Here is a 27358-nt window from a genome sequence, read left to right on the forward strand (position 1 = left end):
GAGACTGAAGAGCCTGCCATCTGATCTGGTCTGCAGGTAGATCCCTTCTTGCACTGTGCTGAATGCATGCCTCAGGAGAAGAGCAAAGAAGATTCCAAATAGGGTGGGGGCGAGGACGCAGCCTTGTTTGACACCGCTGCGTACGTCGAAGGGATTGGAGAGGTTACCATTAAACCACACCATCCCTTTCATGCTGGAGTGGAAGGACTCAATCAGGCTGTGCAGTTGTGGGGGGGGGGGGGGGGGGCAGCTGATCTTTCGAAGAGCCCTGAAAAGGGTCAAAGGCCTTGGTGAGGTCAATGAATGTGACATACAGGGGCATCCTCTGCTCTCTGCACTTCTCCTGGATTTGGCGAAGGGAGAAGATCATGTCTACCGTGGATCTCTCTGCTCGGAAACAGCACTGTGATTCCGGCTAAACGCGTTCGGCCAGTTTCTGCAGGCGGATTAGAAGGACCTGAGTGTAGACTTTGCCTACAATGCTGAGAAGTGAGATGCCTCTGTAGTTGTTGCAGTCGCTCCTTTCGCCCTTGTTTTTGTACAGGGTGATGATCTTGGCGTCCCTCATGTCCTGTGGTACAGCTCCCTCATTCCAGCACTGATAGAGGACTGTGTGCAGAGGATGCAGAAGAGTAGACTTGCAGTGTTTAATGAGGTCTGGGGGAATTCTGTCGCTGCCAGGTGCCTTGCCTGATGTCAGGCTGTTAATGGCCTTGCTGAATTCATCCACAGTTGGCTCTGCATCAAGTTCTTCCATGATCGGCATGCACTTGATGGCACTGAGGGCTGAGTTGGACACCATGTTTTTTGTGGAGTAGAGGTCGGAGTAGTGTTCCGCCCATCTCTCCATCTGCTGGCTAGGATCATTGATTACTTCCCCAGTGGAGGATCTGAGGGGGGCAGTCTTGCTCTGTGTTGGTCCCAGTGCTTTCTTGATGCCATTATACATCCCTTGGATGTTGCCTCTTTCAGCAGCATTCTGTATCTCTTTGCACATCGCCTGGCGTTCAGCTGAACCTTACTCATGGTGGCCCTGAGGATTTGCAGGTTCTTCTCACTGGGTGACCGTTTGTACTCGGTGAGTGCAGCGCGCTTGGCCTCAATAATGGGAGTCATCTCTGATGATTTGGCCTCAAACCAGTCGCGAGATTTCGCGGTTTTCTTCCCAAAGGTGGCCATAGCAATGCGATGCATGGTGTCTCGTAGTGTTTCCCATCTTTCTGTGGCAGAGTCTCTGGGCTGCAATGCATCGAATTCTCTCTCAAAGGCCTCTGCAAACTGTTCTACAAGGTCTGGCCGAGACATCTTGCTGACATCAATGCGAGAGTTTTCTTGTTTCTTTGAGCAGTGGAACTTCTTTGGTTGCAGTCTGATCTAGCAGCATACCAGAGAGTGGTCCGGGTCGCAGTCTGCACTGTGGTAAGAGCGAGTGTGGAGAAAGCTTTTGATGGCAGCTCGTCTTATTAGGATCAGATCCAGTTGGTGCCAATGTTTTGAGCACGGGTGCCTCCAGGAGACTTTATGTTGGGGTTTCATCCTGAAGAAGGAGCTGGCGATGCACAGTTCATGGCAGGCACAAAACTCAAGTAGTCGCTGTCCATTCTCATTCATTTTCCCCACTCCAAAGGAACCAAGACAGGAGGACCACGAATCGTTGTCTGTACCCACTCTGGCACTGAAGTTGCCCAGGAGAACAAGTTGTTCTGTCCTGGGGATGTTCCTTATGGTTGAATCAAGATTTTCGTAGAACTCATCCTTGGCGTCTGGAGAGGCAGACAGAGTTGGAGCATATACGCTGACGAGAGTGACATAGCCTTCGGAGGTGTTGAGGTGGAGAGTCAGGAGTCGTTCTGAACCACAGCTGCCTGGTTCGATCATGTTCAGCAGGCTGTTCCTGACTGCAAAGCCTACTCCGTACTCTCCTGGGGCATCAGAGCTCTTTCTTTGCCAGAAGAAGGTGTAGTCCCTCTCCTTTAGTGTTCCCGAGTCAGCCAGCCGTGTTTCCTGCAGAGTGGCAATGTCCACATTTAGTCTTTTTAGCTTGCTGTTTATGACGGCCGTCTTTCTGGTGTCGCTGATGTCTTGCAGATCTTGGGAGAGCCCAGGCATCATTGTCCGGACATTCCAACAGGCCAGTTTCATTTTTGATCCATTTCTTGAAGTTTACTTTTTGCCTGGTGCAGAAATTAATGACCTGCTTGTCGGATATTCTCCTAATCTTCATACACCCATAGAAGAAGGCAGGTCGTGGCGGGACAGCACCTAATTGGCTGGGGGCTGCCCAGCTTGGGCGGGCAGTAGCTGTCCAGTGGGACGTGAGGGTCCCTCCCACCATCAAAAGCAACCCCTGGCATTGGCTCTACGCTAAATGAGCGCTAACTTATAACCTGTAACTGTTGCTTCACGTGTTGTTCCGACGCTAGTGCTAGTAGCGAAGCAGGAGTGTCCTCTCCAGGTTGTAGGTGCAAGGTGTTTGTGGATGGATGGACGGATATAAGCCTGGGCAATGTAATATGGAAGACAGGCTGTTGCCCATGCAGCTTGTCCCCCCTCTCCACCTCGCTGACAGATCCAAAGAAACAGCAAGGCTGTTACGTTTTGGTGCCAACGCGGCCGCAGGAGCTGCCGGAAAGTGACAAAGTTTGCCATCCAACCGCCTTAGGGGCCCCGCACCAGATTTTCTGTCAGGGTTTACTCCCTTAGCTAGGTGGCCGCAGGTAACTCTCCAGAGCTGGCACCCTTTTATGGGTTATTTATTTCCACCAGGGTGTCTAGCCACCCACCTCACCATCCTCCTGAGAGGACTGGTGGGGGTGCTGGTTTAGTCGCCAGCAATTCGACCCTGTGACAGGTAGTACTGGGATCCAGGTTACCAGTAGCAGATATATCTATCTACTGTCTTGAAAACAAGTCAGATGAAACTGCTTGAAAGGCAGACAGGATAGACTCACAAGTGATACAAAGTGACTCCTTCATGCCAAATTGATATAATGGTCTGCTGCGTTTATCTGAGTGAATGGGGAAAGAAGCAGAAGAGAGAGATGGAATGGGGGATGTGACTGCCGGTGTGTGTGGTGATGGAATGGGCGAAGTTGTCTTCCAAACTAACTTCAACATGTCCTTTTAATTTTCTATGCAATTTGCCTTGATGCAGTACAATTCTTTTCTCAACCATGTCAACATTTGCTTCACATACAACTGTTTATTTATAAAACTTCTAACACTTGCATTTTGTTTGGGCTTCTACACGTCTCATTTTTCAGCTACTTTTGATATCTGCACGTACTAAATTTGCGTGGAACAGTGATCACTTGAACAGGTAAATAAGAATGAACAGTTATGATAATTAAGGGGGTGTGTCTCACCTTGAGGTTGTTTGGTTCTTCCTTGTTCTTGATCCACTTGAGGGCCTGCTGCTGAGGGTCGATGCACAGAGGGAAGCGGGAGGCCCGGGTGGTCAGGATTCCGTTCTGGATGGACAGCTCGTCCGGTGGCAACCCTTCCGACGTCCACCTGCCACCACAATCAAATAAATCATGCTGGAAATACCTTTTCATTTGGTCAGACACTTTTGCAAGTGTACAACTATTAATCATTGTTTTGCTCTCCAGTGTAAACATCATCAGAATCAGGACCAGAATGATTTTATTACCTCTGAGGAATTAAGAGTAAATTTCTTCTGAGATAACCTACCCCGTGAAGTAATTGATAAACTTCAAACACTGTGCTTCCAGTTTGTGTGGAATAACAAACGTGACAAAATAATCTGGAAAATAGCAACAAAGAACATAAAAGATGGAGGGCTTGGAATCCCAAACTTGAAGATATATGTTTCAGCTTTAAAACTTATATGGCTAAGAAAACTGGAACATACAAACTTAAAGTGGAAAAAACATTTGTATCGGTAGATATCCTTTTTTAATGGACTGAAAAGTTTGGGGTATGGATATTATTAAATTTGAAAAGGAAAACATGTTTTGGATGCATACATTTATGGCTTACAAGCAATTCTGTGATAAAGTACAACCCAAAACTAGTCCAAAATTGTTAGCTGAACCTATTCTATTCAACAAGAAAATTTTAATAGGGGGGCAAACAAAAAAAACGTAAAGAATTTATTAAAAATGGAGTTCACTGCAATGCACATTTTTTGACAGACAACAGGGGATATTTTAAGCAGACATACTTTAACACAAAATATGGTATGAACATTGATTTCATTACTTATGAAAGTTATGTAGCAGCTATTAAAAATCATATTAAGACTTTCAGCATACTAATAAAAGATAACAAATTACTAGAAACAACTACAGCTTTAAGATTTCTCTATCTGGTACACAAAGGTGCAAAACAATACTATGATATATTAATAACAAAGGATTTAAATCCAAACAGTTGTTTAAAATGGAATCAAAGGATCAAATCAAGAATTAATTGGAAAAAGGTTTATTTGAAAATACACAAAATAAAAGATGTAAAGCTAAATTGGCTTCAGGTTCAAATAATACAGAGGATACTAGCAACAAATATACTTTTAAAAGAAATGAAAACTGTTGAAGATGACAGATGCACTTTTTGTCTTGATCAGAGAAAATCAAATGAACATCTTCTATGGAGATGTGAATGTATACATCATTTCTGGTCCAGATTACAAAGAAAATTAAATGAAGAATGCGCCTTGTCCTTCAACTTAAATTTGAATGAAAATGTGATTATATTTGGCACAGATTCAGTATTTGAAATGGATACAACACTTGATTTCATCATAATGTTTGCCAAGTCTTGTATCTTTAGATGCAAAATGAATATATAAAAAAACAACCCTAATACATCTGCCTTCCAAGAGGAGTTAAAATACAGGTATAAGATAAAACAACATAATGCAAAAATCAATTGTACCTATACAAAATTTCACACAGACTGGTTTGTTTATAGTGCTTTTTTGGAACGTTCTGAATCATCCTAATAAGTTTTCCTTCACTTCAGTTTGGGGACGTATACTACACTTACTTAAGGCACTTACACTAGTTGTTGGTACATACTTAGCTTTGATTTGTTTTCTTACATTTATTTGCTTATTTATCGCCATTGTTGTCTTATTCATTTATTTATTTATTTATTATTATTATCATTTTATTAGTATTATTAGTATTATTATTACTACTACCTTTTTCCATATTATAATTATTATTTATTTATTTATTTATTTATTTATTTATGTAAGCTTATCTATTATTTATTCCCCCGTTGTTTTTTTTGTTTTGTTTTGTTTTGTTTTTTTGTTTTTTTCTCAAGGCCTGACTAAGCGCGTTGGGTTACGCTGCTGGTCAGGCATCTGCTTGGCAGATGTGGTGTAGCGTATATGGTTTTGTCCGAACGCAGTGATGCCTCCTTGAGCTGCTGAAACTGAAACTTTGTTTTCTTTCTTATTGCGTGTGAATCTTTGAATGTTGAATGTTATAATTTATAAACTATAGAACATTGTTACATTAATGTATTCTAATATGACTGCTCCTGTATTTTCTATTTGATGAGCTTTTGTCATCTGCCTATCTTTCTGTACCTTAGTTCCTTCTTCTTATCTATCGCTCAATCTTTGTTTGTCACTATCTATCACTCAATCTTTGTTTGTCACTTTGTGTGTTGTTGTTTTGTTTTTTGTTTTTTTTCCCCTTGTTGGCCTTGTTACTGATGTTGGTGTTGTTTTTGTCTTCATTGTTGTTACTGTTGTTTTTTGTCTTTTTTGTTGTCTTTTCTCTTCTGCCTCTTCTTTGTCAAATGTTTTGAATACAAGTATGTGCTTATATGTTGTTGTTGTTTCTTAAGAAAGAAAACAAAAAGAAGAAAAAAAACATACGTAATCATGTTCATGTATTTCAGAAATTTGACAGCAAGTGCAGTTAAACAATGACGAGAGTGCACAAGTGTTCACTTTTGTAAATGTAAAAATACTGAGGAATCCGCATCCTTATTTTGGCTTCAGACAGGTATCAGTAAATGTATACATACAAATAAATAATGAGAAAACTTTTTTTTTTAAAATCTTCTGAGATGATAAAGCAATTCTGATGCTATCATGTACACACTGCAGAGTGAAAACCATGGCTAATAGCTCTATACTGACAGATGCTTCTGCATTCTTCTCTGAGTTTACCCTCTATGACCTATCACTCTGCCTCAAGCAGTGCAATCCTTTCTTCTTCTGGTTAGGAGATTGAAGTCTTGGAACACTTATATTCTTCACACGGATTTGTATGTTCAGTACTGCATCTTTAAGAATAGGAATCTCCCACAAATGGATACTAGCTCTGCTTTTGAAAGTGTCAAATATGCATACATTAAGACAGAAGACAAGACAATGATTTAAAAAATACTTGAATGCTCACTTGCTGATCTCCACATCATTGGTGAGCAAGTCCTCAATACGATAAGGATCAGACATGGGCACTTCCCGGTTCTTCAAATCGCTGACCCAATCCTCATACACGAGGTCTTTGCGGAATTCCCAACTGAAAGCACCCACATAGCTGAGGAAAGCTGAAGATACCAAGCAGTCACCAAGGAGACGCACTCTTTTCTTTTTCAGCTCTTCCAGGTCACTGGTCCATCTGGTTGACAGAAAGAAAGTTTATATTAAAGTATTAGCAAATTCAGTTTTCAACATATCGATAAGCTTAAACAAGATAAAGCTAGCTAGCTAATCTAATTAACATTCAATTAAAAAGCGGCAACTTCTATGTAATCAATTAACTGTTCATCTACAGCATCCATATGAATAATTAACAGTTAATCCTTAGCAGTGGCATCTATATCATTTACGTAACTGTTAATCTATAGCAGCCACCTCTATATCATTAATGAAACTGTTAATCTGTAGCGGCAGTTTCTATATCACTAATCTAACTGTTTATATGTACAGTGGCATCTATATAATCAATGTAACACTTAATCCATTGCAGCCACTTCTATATCATCAAATTAACTGTAAATCTGTAGCAGTGGCATCTGAGCAGCAGCACCGACATCACAAATGTAACTGTCAATCTGTAGCAGAAACTATATCATTAATGTAACTGTTAATCTGTAGCAGCAGTGTCTATATCATCACTGTAAATGTTAATCTGTAGCAGCATCTATAGAACTAATGTAATGTTAATCTGTTGCAGAATCTATATCATTAATGAAATGTCAATCTGCTGCAGAATCTATATCATTAATGTAATGTATAGATTCTTTAATGTAATGTTAATCTGTAGCAGCAGTATCTATATCATTAACTCAATTACGCTGTTCCTAGTAAATGTATGCAGAGCACAACCTTAGCGTTGAAGCTGCTCCACTTACATTTATCGGAACAATCTCGCGATTTTTACTGTGACCGTAACACTTTGTGGGAAGTAACATATGTTTGCAAATGACAGTTTGATGTTTGTAGCTGGATTTCCCTCCCTTGACCATGTCCAACACTGGCCATTTGTGTGTGAGAGTTTGTTTGAAAGATGAACTAAATTTAGACTTGACAGATTCAGTAAGAAGATGGCTAGTCGATCAATTCGACCTTTTAGACTGCAAAAAAACGATGAATTAGTGTTAGAATAAAGCTCTGATGAAGAAGATACAGTAGAAGAAGTTTCTGCAGTGTTGTCTTTTAGTGTTTCAAATGGATACCAAGGAGCCCAACATGTAATTAGTGATAGATTAGTGACTAAAATAGTGCAGTGATCAACATCACAAAATCTATTTTTCTCGGGACTGTTCGGTGGAATAGTTATATCTGCATCCACACAGAAGAGTTAAGAATATCTATAAACTTTATGTTTTCCATTTTCTTTTGATCACAAATCTGTCTGTATTAGTATCTGGTTTGATTTTTGGTGATTAAAAAAAAAATCATGAAAAATCATGTGAATTTTGGGTGCGCAGCACACGGTTCTGTCTACACTCAACTGAGTTAATGTAACTGTTAATCTGTAGCAGTGGCATCTATATCATTAATGTAACAGTTAATCTAAAGCAGGCACTTCTATATCATTAATGTAACTATGAATCTATAGCAGTGACATCTATATCATTAATGTAACAGTTAATCTAAAGCAGGCACTTCTATATCATTAATGTAACTATGAATCTATAGCAGTGACATCTATATCATTAATCCATAGCTTAATCTGTACCAGAATCAAACTGTTAATCTGTAGCAGCAGCGTCTATGTCATAAATGTAACTGTTAATCTGTAACCGCAGCAGCTATATCATTTATGTAACTGTTAATCTGTTTGTACTGCATCTATATTATTTACGTAACTGTTAATTTGTCTGGTCTACATCATGAATGTAAGTTTTAACCTACAGCATCAGCATCTGTAGCAATTTCTATATTATTCATCAAACTGTTCATCTGTAGCAAAATCAACATAATTCATGTGATTGTTAATATGTAGCAGCAGCATCTATTTCATCAATATAACAATAAATCCATAGCAGCCACTTCCATATCATCAATGAAACTGTTAATCCATAGCAGTGCATCTATATCACTAATCCATGGCATAATCTGTAGCAGAAACTGTATCATTAATGTAAGTGGTGTTTTTCTGTTTGTTTGTTGTTGTTGTTTTGTGGCCCCAGTTGCATGCAGGTCAAAGAGCACCTGCTTTTTTCTTCTTTTTTTGTGTGCTTCACATGCCTTCTTCATTGGCAAAAGAAACAAACAAACAAAAAAAATCTCTTTTCTTCTTAATAACTTTTTTCTTTGTTTTTTTCCCCACTTTTTTCCATGAATCCTCGTTTCCAGTTTGTTTTGTTTTGTTTTTTCCCTGTCGCCTGGTACAATAATTGCCCCAGGGTGTCTTGCAGCATGCGATCTAGGAATGTTCAGCGACTGTATACATTTGTCTGGGTTTATTGTTGCTCTGGTGTGTTGTTGCTTGCATTCTAAGCGAGTATAATAAGTGCTTATTTCTGTCTGGGTTTGTTTTTGCTCTGGTGTGAGTTGTGGTGTCAAACATTTCTTTTTTTCCTGTTCTTTTCCCTGTCTTTTTCCTTCATGGACTTTTTTTTAAACAGTACAGCAAGTGGTATTAAAGTTGTATGAAATAGCGTCTCTTCCTCTCCCATTTCTCTACCTTATGATACTTCCATTCACTCAAAATTGTTTGTTTCTCTATTAACGGGCAATATCTATGCATGCATGACTTTAGTATTGAATCAGGGTTTTCACTGTTTGTGTTTCAATTACTCTAGTGTAATTTCTGCTGGTGTGCCTGTTTGTCCCTCTCTCTCACCTTTCACTCCCCACTCGTTATTTACTATATATATACAATGAAGGAGAGCAAAGAATAAGATAACCGCTGCCATGTACTGACTAGTGCACATTCAGTGATATATGTAAATGAATACATTAGCAATTTATGGCCATAAATACACTGTATAAATAACCAGGTACACAAAATATAAGAACAAATAATTAAATGAGTGAATATGTAAAATATCTCATCAAATATGTAATTATTCCTTATCTATCACCATTATTATAAGTGCTTAATATTCTTCTACTGAATTATCTTTGCTTGATTTGCATTAACAGATGTGCTATAAAATCCGAATTGTTTTATAATGCATTCTCCTAATTTGGATTGCAGATAAAAAGCAGACTGTGTGGGTTTTAAAAAAAATGCTAATGCAGAATTTTTTCTCTACAAAACCCCAGAGGTAAACAAATTTTGGGGTTTTAATGTAAGTGTTAATCTGTATCACCAGTGTCTATCAGCAGCGTCTATATCATTAACATAACTGCAGAGTCTATATTATTATCCCGTTCAGTATTTATAAGACTTCAGCTGACATCCTGCACAAACTGTTGCCAGAGTGCCTAAAAGGCATCCATTGATGTCCTGTATCTATTCTGATTTTTCTCTCAGTTTGGTTTAATAAACATAAACAGACTCTGAACAGTTAACTTAATGTGCCTGCATTATGAAATTATAAAAATACTATTCAAATGACCATACGTCAGGAAGAAGACCACTTTCTTCTCAATAATTATTTGCTACTTCTGAATCATGTGAAAGCTCGTGGAAAGGGGTTTGCCTCATTTGCAAAAGTGGCATTGGAGCCTTTTGACAAGCAGAGATAATGGTCCCAGTCAGCAGACTGATATGACTTTGCAGGCTGTTCAAATGATTCTAGGAAAGTATAACAATGGAGATGGATCTCATTTGTCTGATGATTCGTTAGAACTTGAAGGTGATGACAAGAAAGTGTCCAAACTGACAGTCCAGCATTTGAGGCTGTTCAGTGACTGTACTTAAGTAGACAGCTTTTTTGACTGACTTGCAGTGAAGTTGGTGGATGTGTGTCAGGCAGTGTTAGTGGGAAGGGTAAAAGGGATGATGGAGAGGAGTGATGTAAGATGAGAGGTCATATGGAAATCAGAGTTCAGAGAAGGGGGGCGTGGCCCAGGACTGAGTGACACCAGTGAGATGTTCTTTTCACTGATACTGCTGCAGATTGAACAACAGCCAACAATCCATGATCTTCATGAAACCCATTGTTGAAAATACAAAAGATGGAAAACACATACTTAAAGCTTTTCATGCTTTTTGTCACTGATCAGAGGATAAATATGTTTACTGAGGAAGTAATCGGCATGCAAAGTACATGATTTTTTGTCGGCCCATGTGCAGAATGGACAGAGTGAGTGTAATCAAAGAGCTTCTTCCTCTGTTCAGGAATGTTCTATGGTGTCACAAAGCTTAACTATGCAGTTTCTGAATAACTGATTTACCTTTTACGTTGATTAAACCTACTTTTGTCAATTTCGGGACAGTTATTCATTTACATGAATTGTGATTGTCATAACAGACTTATAACCTGTTTCATTTTCATCTGTGGATAAAAAAAACTGACAACATCTCATTTCCAGCTGTATTTTGCTTATTTCAATTTGGATGACATTCTGTGGTGCTGGAAATAGACTTCTTGTTGCACAAAAATTGTTATCTTCACTTTGAAATGCCTGGATAGTTATTTCTAGATTTTTTGTTCTATTTTCTTATTTATTCATTACCCCTGAATCCTCAGAATTCCCTGGCAAGGGGAGAGCACTTTTTATTTTTTATTATTATTTTTTTATACAAAATTCTCTGCCACTGAATGAGTTAATGTAAGTTTTCATCTATATAATCAGCATCTATATCATTAATGTAAATGTTTAACTCCCTGAAAATTAATGGGCTTTAACAAAAGCCAAATGACTGTTTCATGTTGTCCATGGAAACATGTTCAGTGTCATGAGAGCAGAAGCATCAACATACCTGGCATTTTCTGAGCCCAGACCAGAGATCAGTTTGTCAGCAGCAATCAGTCGGCGCTCCATAATGCGAGCTTCTTCCTCCAGTGCTTGCCGCTCAGCCATGGCTTCCTCATACTTCCTGTTGAGTTCTGCCAGCTCTGATTCCAGGGAGTTGATCTCCTTGGTGATCTTGTCCAGGTCTCTCTTAGCCTGGTGGTAGGTGCGCTCCAGTCTGGCCACCTGCACATTAACAGCAGCAACATCTGAATCAGACTGGCCCCACCTTCCTCTCCCTAAATATTCAAGGTCTGCACCTAACAAGTTCACTATTTCCAGCACACTGACTTTTACAGGTATGGCCTTTTTTATCCTGCATTTAGGCAGCCATACACATTGTTCAGACAGTGTACCACCAACATTCTCATATATACACCAGAATGTCAGCTGTGATCACTGGTACATTCTTTCATTTGAACATAGCATCGAATCAAAGCATGTATTTAAGAGTGTATTACATCTAGTAAGTGTCCCTTTAGGAAACATATCCATCACCATAATTTTGAATTAATGGAATGAAAATCATCATCTTTACATTACAGTGATCATTTTTGATCACGCAATGAGTACCACACAGACTTTATGAAACATGTAAGGCAGTGACATCACAGGAAGTTGCTGACCTTCTCCCTCTTGGGTTTGATCTCTCTGGCCACAGCACAATATCCCATCACTGCCTCCACAAACTTCAGCAGACCAGCTCCAGCACGACTTATGCTCTTCATATCATCTGGGGACATGTCGATGTCTTTCAGGAGAGCTGCAACACAAACACACACCATGCTAATGACATGCTCTTTCTTACCATCACTTTTTTGGTATATTCAAACCCACGTGATTTTTCTAATGTAACCTTGATAAGCAGTTGTTTCTTTTTCAGATATTCCATGAGTTGTCATTGTCTGCCATTCAGAACAATACAAACAGATATTCCATGCGTTGTCATTGTCTGTCATTCAGAACAATACAAACAGATACAAATACATTTACATGCTCAGATATACAGACACAGACACAAACGCACAGCATACAGATGAATGCAGACAGAGAACTGAGACTGAGAAAGTTTTGTTCTTGTTCACCCACATCGCACAATTACCTTTGACAGCCTGTGTCTGTTTTTGGTTGATGTTGTCAACATCCATTTCAGTCAGTGACCTGAGAAAGTTGGCCTCAGACATCATTCCCTTGGCTGACTTCCAGGACACTTCTCGGATACCCCGCATCACCACAATGCACTCACACACTGTCTGCACCGCTTTGGGGGGTTTGGCAAAGGACCTGACACACGCAACAGTATACACTCACACACTGCACCACTTTGTGGGACTTGACAAATGACCTGACACAAAAAAAGTATCCAAGCATATTCTAAGTCAGTACAATTAAGTTAAATAGTTCTACAATTCTATATAACTTTCTTATGAAATAGACGTAAGTGTGTTCGTTGTTGTTTGTTGCTTTTATTTTGTTTTGGGTTTTCCAACTAAAACTGGAAGACAGTTGATCCAGTACATTTTAAGTATCAAAGGTAACTATCAATAATTGATCTGTATGACATACTAAGCATAGCACTTGATATGTATGATACACAGTAAGTGATCTGTGACAAAGTAGGTACAGTACAGGATCTGTGTGACATACTGGACACAGTACATGATGACAAACTGTTCTGTTACAGACTGGACATTGTACATGATCTGTGACACACTGTGCATATCACCTGTTCTGTTACAGACTGGACATTGTACATGATCTGTGACACACTGTGCATATCACCTGTTCTGTTACAGACTGGACATTGTACATGATCTGTGACACACTGTGCATATCACCTGTTCTGTTACAGACTGGACATTGTACATGATCTGTGACACACTGTGCATATCACCTGTTCTGTTACAGACTGGACATTGTACATGATCTGTGACACACTGTGCATATCACCTGTTCTGTTACAGACTGGACATTGTACATGATCTGTGACACACTGTGCATATCACCTGTTCTGTTACAGACTGGGTACTGTACATGATCTGTGACACACTGTGCATATCACCTGTTCTGTTACAGACTGGACATTGTACATGATCTGTGACACACTGTGCATATCACCTGTTCTGTTACAGACTGGACATTGTACATGATCTGTGACACACTGTGCATATCACCTGTTCTGTTACAGACTGGGTACTGTGCATGATCTGTGACACACTGTGTATATCACCTGTTCTGTTACAGACTGGGTACTGTACATGATCTGTGACACACTGTGCATATCACCTGTTCTGTTACAGACTGGGTACTGTGCATGATCTGTGACACACTGTGCATATCACCTGTTCTGTTACAGACTGGGTACTGTACATGATCTGTGACACACTGTGTATATCACCTGTTCTGTTACAGACTGGGTACTGTACATGATCTGTGACACACTGTGCATATCACCTGTTCTGTTACAGACTGGGTACTGTACATGATCTGTGACACACTGTGCATATCACCTGTTCTGTTACAGACTGGGTACTGTGCATGATCTGTGACACACTGTGTATATCACCTGTTCTGTTACAGACTGGGTACTGTACATGATCTGTGACATACTGGGCACATTACCTGTTCTGCAACATACTGGGCATACTGCATGAACTGTGACTTACTAGGCACAGCACATGATCTGTGTGACATACAAAGCAAATTTACCTGTTGTGCGCACCATACTGAGGACAGTACCTGATTTCAGTGACATCAGACTTGTCCAAGTCATCCAGGGCTAGACGCGCCGCCTCCAAGGCTGGCAAGGCCTCAGCTAAGGCGTCTTCCGCTTCTTTCTGTGCACAGATGAGAACAGATCTACTTTATATCAAACCTGCAACACTTAACACCATAGCCATGTTTCTGCATTCCTCAGATGTCAGTCTTTTCATTTCCATGTTAATTGTACATGTACACACACACACACACAATCAGCATAATCAAGAACAATGAAAATAGAACTCAGTGAAGCACAAACTAATCTGACCTGTCTCTTTATGAGATTATAAACTTATTTGTCCTTAAAGTAATATGAAATTATTGGAGTTTCTATGAGGAATGGACATAACTATCTACAAAATATCAAAAAACCCCACAAAATGTGACAATCTCAATCATACCTTTTCTTTGACGATGACAACACTCTGTTCCTCAATTTCCTTGCCTTTGGCCTCAGCCACAACTTTTTTCTCTGATGCCTGTTTGGTTCCTGCAGCAATTTCCTCCAGCAGAGCTTCACATGCGGCTGTTTTCTCTGTGACAGCCACTTTCTGGACAGCCAGCTTCTCATTCAGCACAGCCAACATTTCACTGGCATCAGCAATCTTCTGTAGACCTCCAGCCAGACGGTCACACTGTCAATACACAAGGACATCAACATCCTGTCAGTAACAAAGCAACATATTTTCCACTACAATTTTACAAATAAACTCCTCTACTAGAATAGATATGTTATAGTGTGTCAGGCACCAATGATAGAGATTTTGCAGCACACGTTGCTTACTGACAGACCCCTCCTACTCCCATCCCCTATCCTCTCCTTCCTTCCCCCTTCTCTTCTTACCAATACACTAAATGAACTCCTTCCTCGGACAGGCTGTAAACCCCCTTCACCCCCGACCCCCAGCCCCCCCCCTTTTTCTACCATCTCTCCCTTCCCCCATCCCCTTTACCCTTGGCCACAGAGTGCCGAGATAGCAAGACCAGAATTTATGGGCGTTGATACTTCATAGGATGGCACCCCATTTATCCTAATTCCCCCCCCCCCTCTCCTTTTCACCCCCCTTACCCCCACAGGCCCCCTCCATGGCATCTATCCCTGCCTACACTCCCCCTCCCTCCTCACCCCCTCTAGCACTGAGTCCAGAGGAAGCAAGTTAGTGTGGAATATAAATATTAATTAAATGTGATGTCTCTTGAGATGTCAGGCCATAGATGTTTACAGTCCCCTGCCTTTTTCCATTTCCTTTCCATCAATATCACACCCGCTTTCTCCCTTGTTGACCCTTCCTCTCTGATTCTGATATTTACCACACATGACACTACCAGTAGTGTGTGTGTGCTATCCCTGTTGATCTCTGGCAGGATGGCATCTGCCTCAATGGTAACCGTGTGGTATGGTGTGTTTATCATCAGCTGTTTAGAACAGAATCAGGGCTGGGCGATCTTTCCTCCCCTTTCCCTTCCCATTTTCGTCACCTCCACCCCCCTCCCCACCCTCCTCCTTCCCCTTCTCCTTGGCAGTGTGGGTTCCGTGGGAAAGCATCAAAAGTGTAAAGTCTAGCACTGCTGGTTCCAGATTGGTTAGTTTCCTCCACAGCCAGTGTGGGAGGGCCTGGTAGTGTACTTGGCTGATTGGTCAGTTGACCTCAACCAATTGGGAAGATCTGGGTTGTAAGATAATTTGCACTGAGTGAATGGGTGAGAGAGAATAAAACCAGTATGCAGAGGGGTTTCGTCTTTTTTCTCCCTTGCCAAGAAGAAGCCAAAAGAGCCAGACTGACAAGACAATACCAGGGGGCTGTGTGCTGTTAAGTTAGAGAAATAAACACCTCAATTCATCTTTCTAAAAGACCCTGCTGTGGTACGAGGAGAGAGTGGATTGTGCACCTATCCTCTGCCTGTTATCCTACTCAACCCCTACCCCCACCACTACTACCCCTCTTTTAACAGATAAATGATTTATCAAAAGTGTAATTTGAAAAAAAAAAAAAAAAGATGCAAACCTGAGCCAGTATAAACTTGTCTTTGTCGTCCAGCAGCTTCAGGTAAGTGTTGATAAAGTCCAGGTAGTTCTTGGGAGTGACATAATTGCTGCGACGCAGGCGCTGCAGGAAGGTCTTGCTGTAGGCTACCACACTCTGGTGCACCAGCACAATGTGACTCACCACGGCTTCACGCTTCTCATCTGGGATCAGGGGGTTCTGGAACAAACACAGCTGTGCTGACTATCCTGACATCATCATCATCAATCAACAGTCAACATTATTCCTGACTCTTGCTCACTGATCTAATTCAGCCAGCCATAAGGCATATTTGGCTCACGTGTGTGTTTATATACACTGTGAGTATGTGATAACAAGTGTGTGTGTGTGCGCGTGTATGTGCGCATGTGTGCATGCGTGTGTGTGTGCATGGAAATATTTTCGTCTATCAAAACCAAATTTGGATTAAACAGAGAAAAAAACCTTTCAACTCATATCAATGAAAAGTTTTAAGTCTTCTGGATTAAGCTGTATTTCCGGACTGTGAATGGTTTACTTTGTTTTGCTGCCAGATCTGCAAGATTTAATTGAGTCATTCCTGGTTTGTTGCTGAAGTGTTTATTTTTTTATTCAAAGACCACATCACATTATATTTCTTGCCCACAGTTAAAAGAAAAGAAAAACAAAGTGTGGGCAGAACACACAGAATGACACACTACAGCATTGACATATTTACTGGATACAAATGTTTAATGAGGGTACTGAATTAACTACAATGCACATACTGACAATGTCAGTCAAAGGCAGCCATTTTGCCTGAAAAGTCTTGTCACTGTCAGAATCTTTATTTAATCAAAAATTTTTTTATACCATGTCATTAACCCTTTCGCTGCCAGGAAAATAAGATTTAAGTGAAATCTATTTGCCAGGGTTTTTTCACAAACAACGGGTATAAATTTTCCAAAAATTCTGTGCTCTTTGTTATTGGAGAAAGACCCATAAAAGTATATATTTTCTGAAAGGTAAATGAATAAAGAATACAAAACACATGCTGTTTTCCCATTTTATATATTTTTAGTGACATGCTGTTGTTTTGAAATCAGTGTTTTGTTTTTTGTCACATTTTCAACTTGTTCATTACAAACATTAGTCAGGTAATTTGCACAAAAACATCATATTTTCTGGACAAATGGATATCTGCAAACACAAAATCATACTAGAACAACCACAATATATATATATATTTTTTTAAGAGATAGATACACAATACATTGTGACTTCTCCAAGTGATACGATGGATGTGAGGCCACGCCCCCTCAGTCTGCACCCCCTTCCTCCTCACCCCTCTCACACAGTCACTTGCTTGATTCAGTTCTCATCAGACCGCGTTGGCTGCGTGCCAAGAATATCGCTCTGCTGCTAATTCGGTCATCTGTCGTCTGCTAACATCTGTACAGCCGGCATCACTCACTGACAGTCGCATCTTGGCCACTCTCTTGATTACTCCCTTTATTTTCTATCAGATCGTCCTATAAATGTTCATCACTATCTTCTTCGAATTTACGCTTCAATTCCTTCTGAGCATCAGCTAAAGAAAGAAATCTTGGTTGATTTAGTTCGTCACGATCGCATGTCTTGAGCACGGCGTCAGTCCGACATTTTGTTGAGCGAGCGAGGAGAGAAGTCAGGCAAACACTTGGACAGTGACCCAACCAAAACGTTCAAATAAAGGACTGCTTCATGACGTAGATGGGGTTTCTAGCTATGAATAGAATCTAGAGAGCTTCCCCAGGCTAAAGCTACCACTATTTTTGCCAATGAAGTGAATGCAAACCAGGGAAAAGTCAGAATATTTCGATGACGAGTTATCTCGTCATGCAGGCAGCGAAGCATACATGCTTGCCATGATGAGTTATCTCGTCATGCAGGCAGCCTAGGGGTTAAAAGGAGGTTAAGGAGGCCAATGAGTGGTGTGAGAGTAATGTCTCTGAAATGGCGCAGATGATGAGGCAGCAAAAAATAAATAAATAAATAAATAAATAAATTATCATAAAGCAATGAAATGACAATGTGGGCTGCTTAAAATAGAATTGCTCCGTTTCTGCAACGTTTCTACCACACAACTTTTGGTTCAACAAACACTCATTTCTGATGGTGAACAAAAGTATGATTGTTATATACTTGTAATCACCCACCCTCATCTCCTCCCACATCCCTCCACTGTCAGCGTTTTTGGTTTTGTTGTGCAGCGGGAATCTCATCTGAGTCATGAAGGCTTTGCCTCTTGTCATTGTCTGATTCTGACTGACAAGATTGTGAAAAAAAACACCCCAACTAAATTGTGAGAAAAAAACTCAACTAAATGAGAATGCAAGACCAGCTGATTCAAGATTTCTTTTGTGTGCATGGAGGAAAGAGAGATGTTAGTGTATGAAATACCTCTGGTGAGATGAAGACACTTGCCACAGCATACAAAGCTTGTTCAGGCCAGGGGAAAAACCAGTCAATGCTGGCATTGTTGACGAGACCTGTTAAAAAAAACCCACCACCACATGGTCATTGTCAGCTATCTAAAAATGCAACACAAATGTAAGGAGGCAAGCTTTTAACCCTTTCGCTGCCAGGAAAATAAGATTTAAGTGAAATCTATTTGCCAGGGTTTTTTCCCAAAAAACGGGTATAAATTTTCCAAAAATTCTGTGCTCTTTGTTATTGGAGAAAGACCCATAAAAGTATATATTTTCTGAAAGGTAAATGAATAAAGAATACAAAACACATGCTGTTTTCCCATTTTATATATTTTTAGTGACATGCTGTTGTTTTGAAATCAGTGTTTTGTTTTTTGTCACATTTTCAACTTGTTCATTACAAACATTAGTCAGGTAATTTGCACAAAAACATCATATTTTCTGGACAAATGGATATCTGCAAACACAAAATCATACTAGAACAACCACAATATGTATATATTTTTTAAGAGATAGATACAAAATACATTGTGACTTCTCCAAGTGATAAGATGGATGTGAGGCCACGCCCCCTCAGTCTCCACCCTCCCCCCTCCTCCTCACCCCTCTCACACGGTCACTTGATTCAGTTCTCATCAGACCGCGTTGGCTGCGTGCCAAGAATATCGCTCTGCTGCGAATTCGGTCATCTGTCGTCTGCTAACATCTGTACAGCCGGCATCACTCACTGACAGTCGCATCTTGGCCACTCTCTTGATTACTCCCTTTATTTTCTATCAGATCGTCCTATAAATGTTCATCTCTATCTTCTCCTTCGAATTTACGCTTCAATTCTTTCTGAGCATCAGCTAAAGAAAGAAATCATGGTTGATTTAGTTCATCACGATCGCATGTCTTGAGCACGGCGTCAGTCCGACATTTTGTTGAGCGAGCGAGGAGAGAAGTCAGGCAAACACTTGGACAGTGACCCAACCAAAACATTCAAATAAAGGACTGCTTCATGACGTAGATGGGGTTTCTAGCTATGAATAGAATCTAGAGAGCTTCCCCAGGCTAAAGCTACCACTATTTTTGCCAAGGAAGTGAATGCAAACCAGGGAAAAGTCAGAATATTTCGATGACGAGTTATCTCATCATGCAGGCAGCGAAGCATACATGCTTGCCATGACGAGTTATCTCGTCATGCAGGCAGCCTAGGGGTTAATTCTTCTGCTGTACGAACCTGAAATTCACAGTATTTTTCATTCTGTTATGGTCCTTTTATCACATATTTGAAACAAATCTAAAACCATTCCTTTTCAAGCAGTCTCTATATAACCAGGGCACTCCATCCCATATAAAGAAGGTGGCAGAAAGGTAAAATGTTGTCCATTTGCCAAAACAGTGTCTGTGAGGGTCTGAATTCAGTTCCTACTCTTGCCCTTTTTCCTAAATTTGACTGGAAAGTCAAACTGGCCAGCAAGTCATTAGGACAAGATAATAAATCAAGGTCATGTGTGCAGCATGCACGATGCACTGAAAAAGAATCCAAGGCAATAGAAGGGTTGTCCTCTGGCATACATCTGTAAAAGAAATCCATTCTGATAGGTACACAAATTTATATGTGCATGCTCTCAAGGTCTAAGTGTGTTCAGTTAGGCTACTGGCCAAGCATCTGCTTAGTAGATGTGGTGTGGCGTATATGGATTTTTCTAAATGCAGTGACGCTTGCTTAAGAAACTGAAACTCCATCTCATATGCTGTATTCTATGGATCCTTCCGTGTGTGTGTGTGTGTGTGTGTGTGTGTGTGTGTGTGTGTGTGTGTATGTGTGTGTGTGTGTGAGAGAGAGAGAGACAGACAGACAGACAGACAGACAGACAGACGGAGACAGAGAGAGACAGAGAGAGAGAGAGAGTGAGTGAATGAGTGTGTGTGTGTGTGTGTGTCTGTGTGTGTTTGTGTGTTGTGTTTTTTTGTTGCTTATTTATTTTTAGTCTGTTCATCTAAGATGATGATATTAGACTCAGTTGTGGTTTTTGTCTGATGTAATAATGTATAGTATTTTGTATTTATTTAGTATTTATTTTTTAGTATGTTCAAAAGTGTTATATAGATATGTTCTTGTTGAATCTCTCTTTGTCTCACACATATAAATACACACAAACAGACACACGCAACACAATTCAAACAGTTTCAAAAACAACACACACCTATTTAGTAATTGGCATATTTCCCTCATTCAAATGTAAAAAAAAACAAAAAAAAACTTTTTTTTGTTAAATCAGACCTGGAAAGTTCCTGCAGCGTGTGCGGAGAGTATCACCAACAGGAGACATGGCCAGGACAATGTGCAGGTTGTTGGCACACTTGTTCACAAAGAACTGCCAGATGCTTTCACGAGCATGTGGTGTTCCAGCAGCTATGGCTTCATTGCGAATCTGAAACCAACATACCACAGCAGTGAGGAACAATATATAATGCAGAAAACAGAAATAGATCACTTCTACATAGGCTACAACAAATTAACACTTTAGCAAATGTATGCTGATTTTTATTATCATAAGGAGAACAGGTGATTATTAATCTGTAGTTGTAATAATGTTATCAGTGAGAAAGTATTCATCAAGGTTCTATTCACAGAGGTATTAGTCAGGTCCGGTCATTAGATCTGCTACTGGTAACCTGTAATCCAGTACAACCTGTTCAGGGTCAGGGTGCCGGCGACTAAACCAGCACTCTCACCGCTCCCTTCTGGGACTGGTGAGGCGGGTGGCTAGACACCCTTATGGAATTAAAAACGAGATCCATAAAAGGGCATCGGCTCAGGAGAGCCACGGATGGCCATCTAGCTCCACCCTGCTGTGTGCATGCCACACGCAGTTGGCCCCCGGGGTGTGTCTACCCATGCATGTGAAGTCTGAATCCGGCAGAATCTGCGGAAGAAACCTATCGGTTCAACGGAGAGGAAGGCGGTTACAGCAATGCACTGTGGAGTGCAGAGAGCAAGATGAGACACCGAAAGGATATCTTGGTCATCCACTGCATCCATGCTCATCCTCCAGTCGTCTCGACTTAGTCTTGCCACTGGAAATTGGTGAACCCGGACGAGAGAGTGAGGTCGACGTTGCGTAACTCCTCTTCACTTTAAACAAACTCATCGCGCAAGTCATCAGTCATCCTTAATGACCTTTCATCCTTCATCCTTTCATCACCCCAAAGTCCTGTGGCGACAGGCGAGCGACGAAACGACAGGTGTGGGTACACTGGCAGTCGCAGCTGCAGACCTGCATGCAGGCGGCTCAGGCCATAGGGTCGTTCTTCATCGACAGGAGCAGCGATGGAGCTCGGCAGCTGTCTGAGCGTCTGAGCAGCCCTCTTTAGGAATGCACTGCTCACCTCCCTGGCATGAGGAAGGGGCTAGAAAAGGTGCCCTAAAAATTGCCTGCTCCATATCACCCTGGCCAGCATACCGCGGCTGGCGGGGACCCTACATCAGCAGTCAAAACAAAGAGAAAGAAAAGAAAAAAACAAGGATTGTTCCTCTCACCAGTGGTGCTTGGAACATAAGGACTCTCCTGGACAGAGATAACGTGGACAGACCCCAAAGGAGAACGGCACTAGTTGCATCCGAACTCGCCAGATACAACATCGACATCGCAGCCTTGAGTGAGACTCGGCTTGCAGGCGAAGGCGAGCTCTGTGAACGGGGATCTGGTTACACCTTCTTCTGGAGTGGACGAGGAAGTGAAGAGCGACGTGAGGCTGGCGTTGGTTTTGCAGTAAAAACAGCACTTGTCAGCAGGCTAGCTGGAATCCCAAAGGGAGTCAATGATAGGCTTATGACCGTGAAACTCCCACTGGCATCTGGCCAGAAGCACCTCACCATTGTCAGTGCCTACGCCCCAACCATGACCAACCCGGATGAAGTGAAGGCGAAGTTCTACGAGGACCTTCACTCTGTCATTGCTGCTATCCTGAAAGCAGACAAGCTCATCATTCTTGGGGACTTCAATGCTAGAGTTGGCTCTGACTACATCTCCTGGGATGGAGTGATTGGAAAGCACGGCATGGGGCACTGCAACTCAAATGGATTGCTTTTGCTTCAGACCTGTGCAGAGCACAAACTGCTGATAACCAACACAGTTTTCTGCCTCCCTACCCGTAACAGGACGTCATGGATGCACCCTTGCTCAAAGCATTGGCATCTCATCGATTACGTCATCGTCAGGAAAAGGGATAGGCATGATGTACGTGTGACAAAGACCATGTGCGGTGCCGAGTGTTGGACAGACCATCACCTTGTAGTCTCAAAGCTGAATATTCAAATCCAACCCAAGAGATGCCCCCAAGGCCAGAAGGCTCCAAAATGGCTCAACATTGCTAAGCTGAAAAACATCACCATCAAACAGACCTTTGTGGAGCTGCTGGAAGATCGTCTGGAATCCGCCTCTCTGGACAACCAGAATGTGGAGTCTGACTGGAGGACCCTGCGCGAGCTGATCTATAGTACAGCTTCAGAGACCCTGGGACCCATGACCAGAAAGCACAAAGACTGGTTTGATGAAAACTGTGATGAAATCAAGCAGCTTCTGGATGAGAAACGCCGTCTGCATCAAGCCTACCTGAGCAACCCAAAGTCCACATCAAAAAAGGATGCATACAATGCCATCCGCAGGACTGTTCAGCAAAAGTTACGTCAGATGCAGGATAAGTGGCTGAGTGACAAAGCTGATGAGATCCAGGGATATGCTGACAGGCACGATATGAAGAGGTTCTATGATGCCTTAAAAGAAATCTACGGCCCCACATCCTCAGGATCATCCCCCCTCCTCAGTGCAGATGGGAATACCTTGATCACTGAGAAGGAGAAAATTCTCGAACGCTGGGCTGAGCACTTTAACAGTGTCCTAAATCACCCTTCCTCCATAAATGATGAAGCCATAGACCGTCTCCCACAAGTCCCCATCAACGAAGCACTGGACGATCCGCCAACACTTCTTGAGACCCAGGAAGCAATCCATCTGCTATCCAGTGGAAAAGCACCTGGCTCAGACTCCATACCAGCAGAGGTCTACAAGCATGGAGGCACTGTGCTGACTGAGAAGCTCCATCAGCTGTACTCACTCATGTGGAAAGAAGAGACGATCCCCCAGGATTTCAAAGATGCATCTATCATTCACTTGTACAAGCAAAAGGGGAACCAGCAAGCCTGTGATAACCATCGGGGCATTTCCTTGCTCTCCATCGCAGGCAAGATACTTGCCAGGATCCTACTAAACCGCCTCACAGCACACCTTGACCAAGGTCATTTGCCTGAGAGCCAATGTGGATTCCGGAAAGAGCGCGGAACCACCGACATGGTGTTTGCTGCAAGGCAGCTGCAAGAGAAATGTCAGGAGCAAAATACTGATCTGTTCTCCACCTATGTCAGCCTTCGACACTGTGAGTAGAGAGGGACTGTGGAAAATCATGGCCAATTACGGATGCCCTCAGAAATTTATTGCTTTGGTCAGCCAATTCCATGAAGGCATGCAGGCTGGAGTCCAGGGCAATGGAGAAACATCTGCTCCTTTTCCTGTCACAAATGGTGTCAAGCAAGGCTGTGTCCTGGCTCCAACACTGTTCAGCCTCATGTTCTCTGCAATGCTTACTGATGCCTTCAGAGATGGCGATGTTGGAATCGGCCTAAAGTACCGAACAGAGGGCAAGCTGTTTAACCTCAGAAGGCTTCAAGCAAAAACGAAGGTCATGACAGACATCATCAGAGACTTTTTGTTTGCTGATGATTGTGCCCTCAAAGCTGGATCTGAAGCTGACATGCAACTCAGTGTTGACAAGTTTGCCACTGCCAGCAGGAACTTCGGCCTTACCATCAGCACGAGGAAAACTGAAGTTCTCTATCAGCCAGCACCAGGGAAACCCCACGTTGAGCCCAACATCACAGTCAACGGTCAAAGACTCAGTGCAGTGGAGCGGTTCACATACCTTGGCAGCACACTGTCATGAAATGCGACCATTGATGATGAAGCGAACGTCAGGATTGCAAGAGCAAGCGCAACCTTTGGCAGACTCAGTGCAAATGTCTGGAACAGAAGAGGAATTGGTCTTGAGACCAAGCTAAAGGTCTACAGAGCAGTAGTTCTCCCCACACTACTGTATGCCTGCGAAACTTGGACAGTGTACCAACGACACACCAAAAAGCTGAACCACTTCCACACAACATGTCTCAGGAAGCTACTGAACATCAAGTGGCAAGACAGGACCCCAGACACAGAGGTGCTTGCAAAAGCCACCCTTCCCAGCATCTTCACCATCCTGATGCAGTCCCAGCTTCACTGGGCTGGACACGTGGTGCGCATGCCAGACCATCGGCTGCCCAAAAGGCTCTTCTATGGCGAGCTGCAACAAGTGAAGAGATCACACGGAGGGCAGAAGAAGCGCTTCAGAGATACTCTGAAAGTCTCTCTGAAAGTGTTTGATATCAACCCTGACTCCTGGGAGGAATCTGCAATGGACCATGACAAATGGCACGCTGCTGTGCACAAAGGCGCCAAGTTGTGCGAGGCCAACAGGACTGCTGCAGCTGTTCAGAAGAGGCAGGCCAGAAAGTCACAGGCAAACAAGCTCCCTGACAATGATATGCCTGTCTTTGTCTGCCCCAACTGTCAGCGAACATATGCACATTCACAGATAGATTCATGAACATCCCCCCCCCCCCCCCACCACCACCCTCCCACCATCCCCTTGCTGGATGACAACGATGGTCATCATCGATCTCGATGGACACACACCACCACCACCACCACCATTCACAGAGGTTATTTGACACGGCAGACCAACATTCTTCTTTATCAGATGGAAAGATAGATATATTCACAGATACAGATAAATAGATAGGTAAACAGATAGACAGATCAAACAGTAATTTAATGACCAATATGTCACTTATGGTAAGACAATAACACATCTGCCACATGACATTCAATTAATAATTGATTTCTTAACCAGAAGGAAGGCTGCCCTCTCTGTTCTGAAAAATGCATTATGTACGTGTCTTTTGTGTGTGCCAAAAAAAGGGTGCCTTTGTAGGACTGAGACAAACAAATCTATGACAAAAAACAGAGAGAACAGGAAAAAAAATATAAAGATAAACATAAATCGTGCATGGAGTAGAAATCTAAAGAAAGAATGAATATTGCAAATGAAAAACAAATAAACAGTAACTAACCGATCCAATGATTGCCTCTTTCTCATCATCAGGATAGAGTGCAGGGACCATTCCTGAAGTCAGCATGTTGTTGATCAATTCCAGGAAACCTGGTGAAAGAAAAACAACAATAGGTGATGTTTCTTGACTCTTGTTTCTTGAGAAAGAAAGTGATCTGATGCAGAGTCTGTAACAGTCATTCTCACAGCCCTTCAACTCCATCTCAAAAGTTGTTCTGTTGATTTGTTCAGCAGAGTGAGACCACCAGGACAAACTAATTTATCCCTTGCTTTGGCTGCAAACACTTCACCTCTCTTTTAAGCCATCAACACAACACCCTTTGGATTCATTTGCACTAATCTTTTTTTTTTTTTAATTCATTCTGTAAATAACAAAACTGACACACAACACCATACAGGAATCAATTTTTTTTAAATTCATTCTGTAAATAACAAAACTGACACACAACAACATACAGGAATCAAATAAGCATAAATCATTTTGATTCATAATAAACAGATATATATCTTACTTGGACAGCCATATACATTTTTTCTTGCGCCTCTTTTATTTCAATTCAGTTTTGGGACCAAACGTTTCTTTTTCAATGTCCTTCAGCATTTACTCTGAGCTTGATAAAAACAACAAAAATAACTCAAAGATGGGGCTGACTACGAGAAAAAATGAAGGGGAAAAAACGAAACAAGTCAGCACAAAAATACATACATACACAAAAGTAAACTACATAAATATCTTTTCATTCTGAAAGAGACAACATTCATTTTTCACACTGTAACATGAAATTTTTTTTTTCTTATCAATGATTTTATTGTCTATCACACTTTTTTCTGATATTCTATGACAAGATTGTCACCTGTCTGGAAAATCATTTGTATGAAATGAAATACAGTGATGTCAACTACCTCAATGCAAATCCAAGAAGAAGTGTGAAAGAAACTTGCCTTCCTCCACAACATGTTGGTCAGTGAAGAGGAACACCATTTTCTTGTTTTCCATGCCCAGCTTGTTGTAGAGAATTTTGAGATCATCACGGAAAGAGTTCTCATTGTAGCCACGACTCAGCATGATCTCAAATACTTCACAACCAGCAGCATAAGAAGCCAGTCGACAGAGGGACTGTTTGCCTGATCCCCCAACACCAACAAGGAGAGCATGACCACGATCCATGCGAAGAACACGGTGGATGCGAGTCAAGTGTTCCAGGGCATCATCAAAGAGTACCAGGTTCATGGGCGTGTGGTTTTCATTGTAGTCTTCCAGGATCTGCACAACACCATCACTAATGACACTTGCTCTCCTCATAAAGAAATCATGGAGGATGCAATGATACAGCATTGTAAGCACACACACACTCACCTATAGAGCTAACAGATCAGTTGAAGATGCCATTAGCATAGGTCTCTACCATGTCCTCAGACATCTCAAAAATCCTAACAGCTATGCCAGGATCCTTTTCATTGACTACAGCTCTGCGTTCAACACAATAGTGCCATCAAAACTATATTTTAAACTGAAAGACCTCTCGCTGCCTGAATCAATTTGTGCATGGATCCTAAATTTTCTAAAATGCAGACCGCAAGTTGTTAAA

The 27358-nt window shown here is 41.6% G+C and overlaps 1 protein-coding gene across 1 annotated transcript in view; it reads right to left on the reverse strand.

Annotated features, from left to right (window-relative positions):
* The window catches only part of LOC143288467 (dynein axonemal heavy chain 10-like), a 180117-nt gene that overhangs the window by 57020 nt on the left and 95739 nt on the right, over window positions 1–27358 (reverse strand). The window contains exons 49-60 of the mRNA XM_076596989.1: window positions 26712–27033; window positions 25771–25859; window positions 20830–20980; window positions 18532–18620; window positions 16114–16311; window positions 14509–14742; window positions 14087–14184; window positions 12450–12631; window positions 11974–12110; window positions 11316–11533; window positions 6387–6608; window positions 3366–3513 (exon numbers count right to left, since the gene is read on the reverse strand). Of these exons, the coding sequence (XP_076453104.1) occupies window positions 3366–3513; window positions 6387–6608; window positions 11316–11533; window positions 11974–12110; window positions 12450–12631; window positions 14087–14184; window positions 14509–14742; window positions 16114–16311; window positions 18532–18620; window positions 20830–20980; window positions 25771–25859; window positions 26712–27033 (2088 nt within the window). The remainder of the gene's footprint in view (window positions 1–3365; window positions 3514–6386; window positions 6609–11315; window positions 11534–11973; window positions 12111–12449; window positions 12632–14086; window positions 14185–14508; window positions 14743–16113; window positions 16312–18531; window positions 18621–20829; window positions 20981–25770; window positions 25860–26711; window positions 27034–27358) is intronic.

Source organism: Babylonia areolata, chromosome 12, assembly GCF_041734735.1.
Source record: "Babylonia areolata isolate BAREFJ2019XMU chromosome 12, ASM4173473v1, whole genome shotgun sequence".
NCBI lineage: Eukaryota > Metazoa > Mollusca > Gastropoda > Neogastropoda > Buccinidae > Babylonia > Babylonia areolata.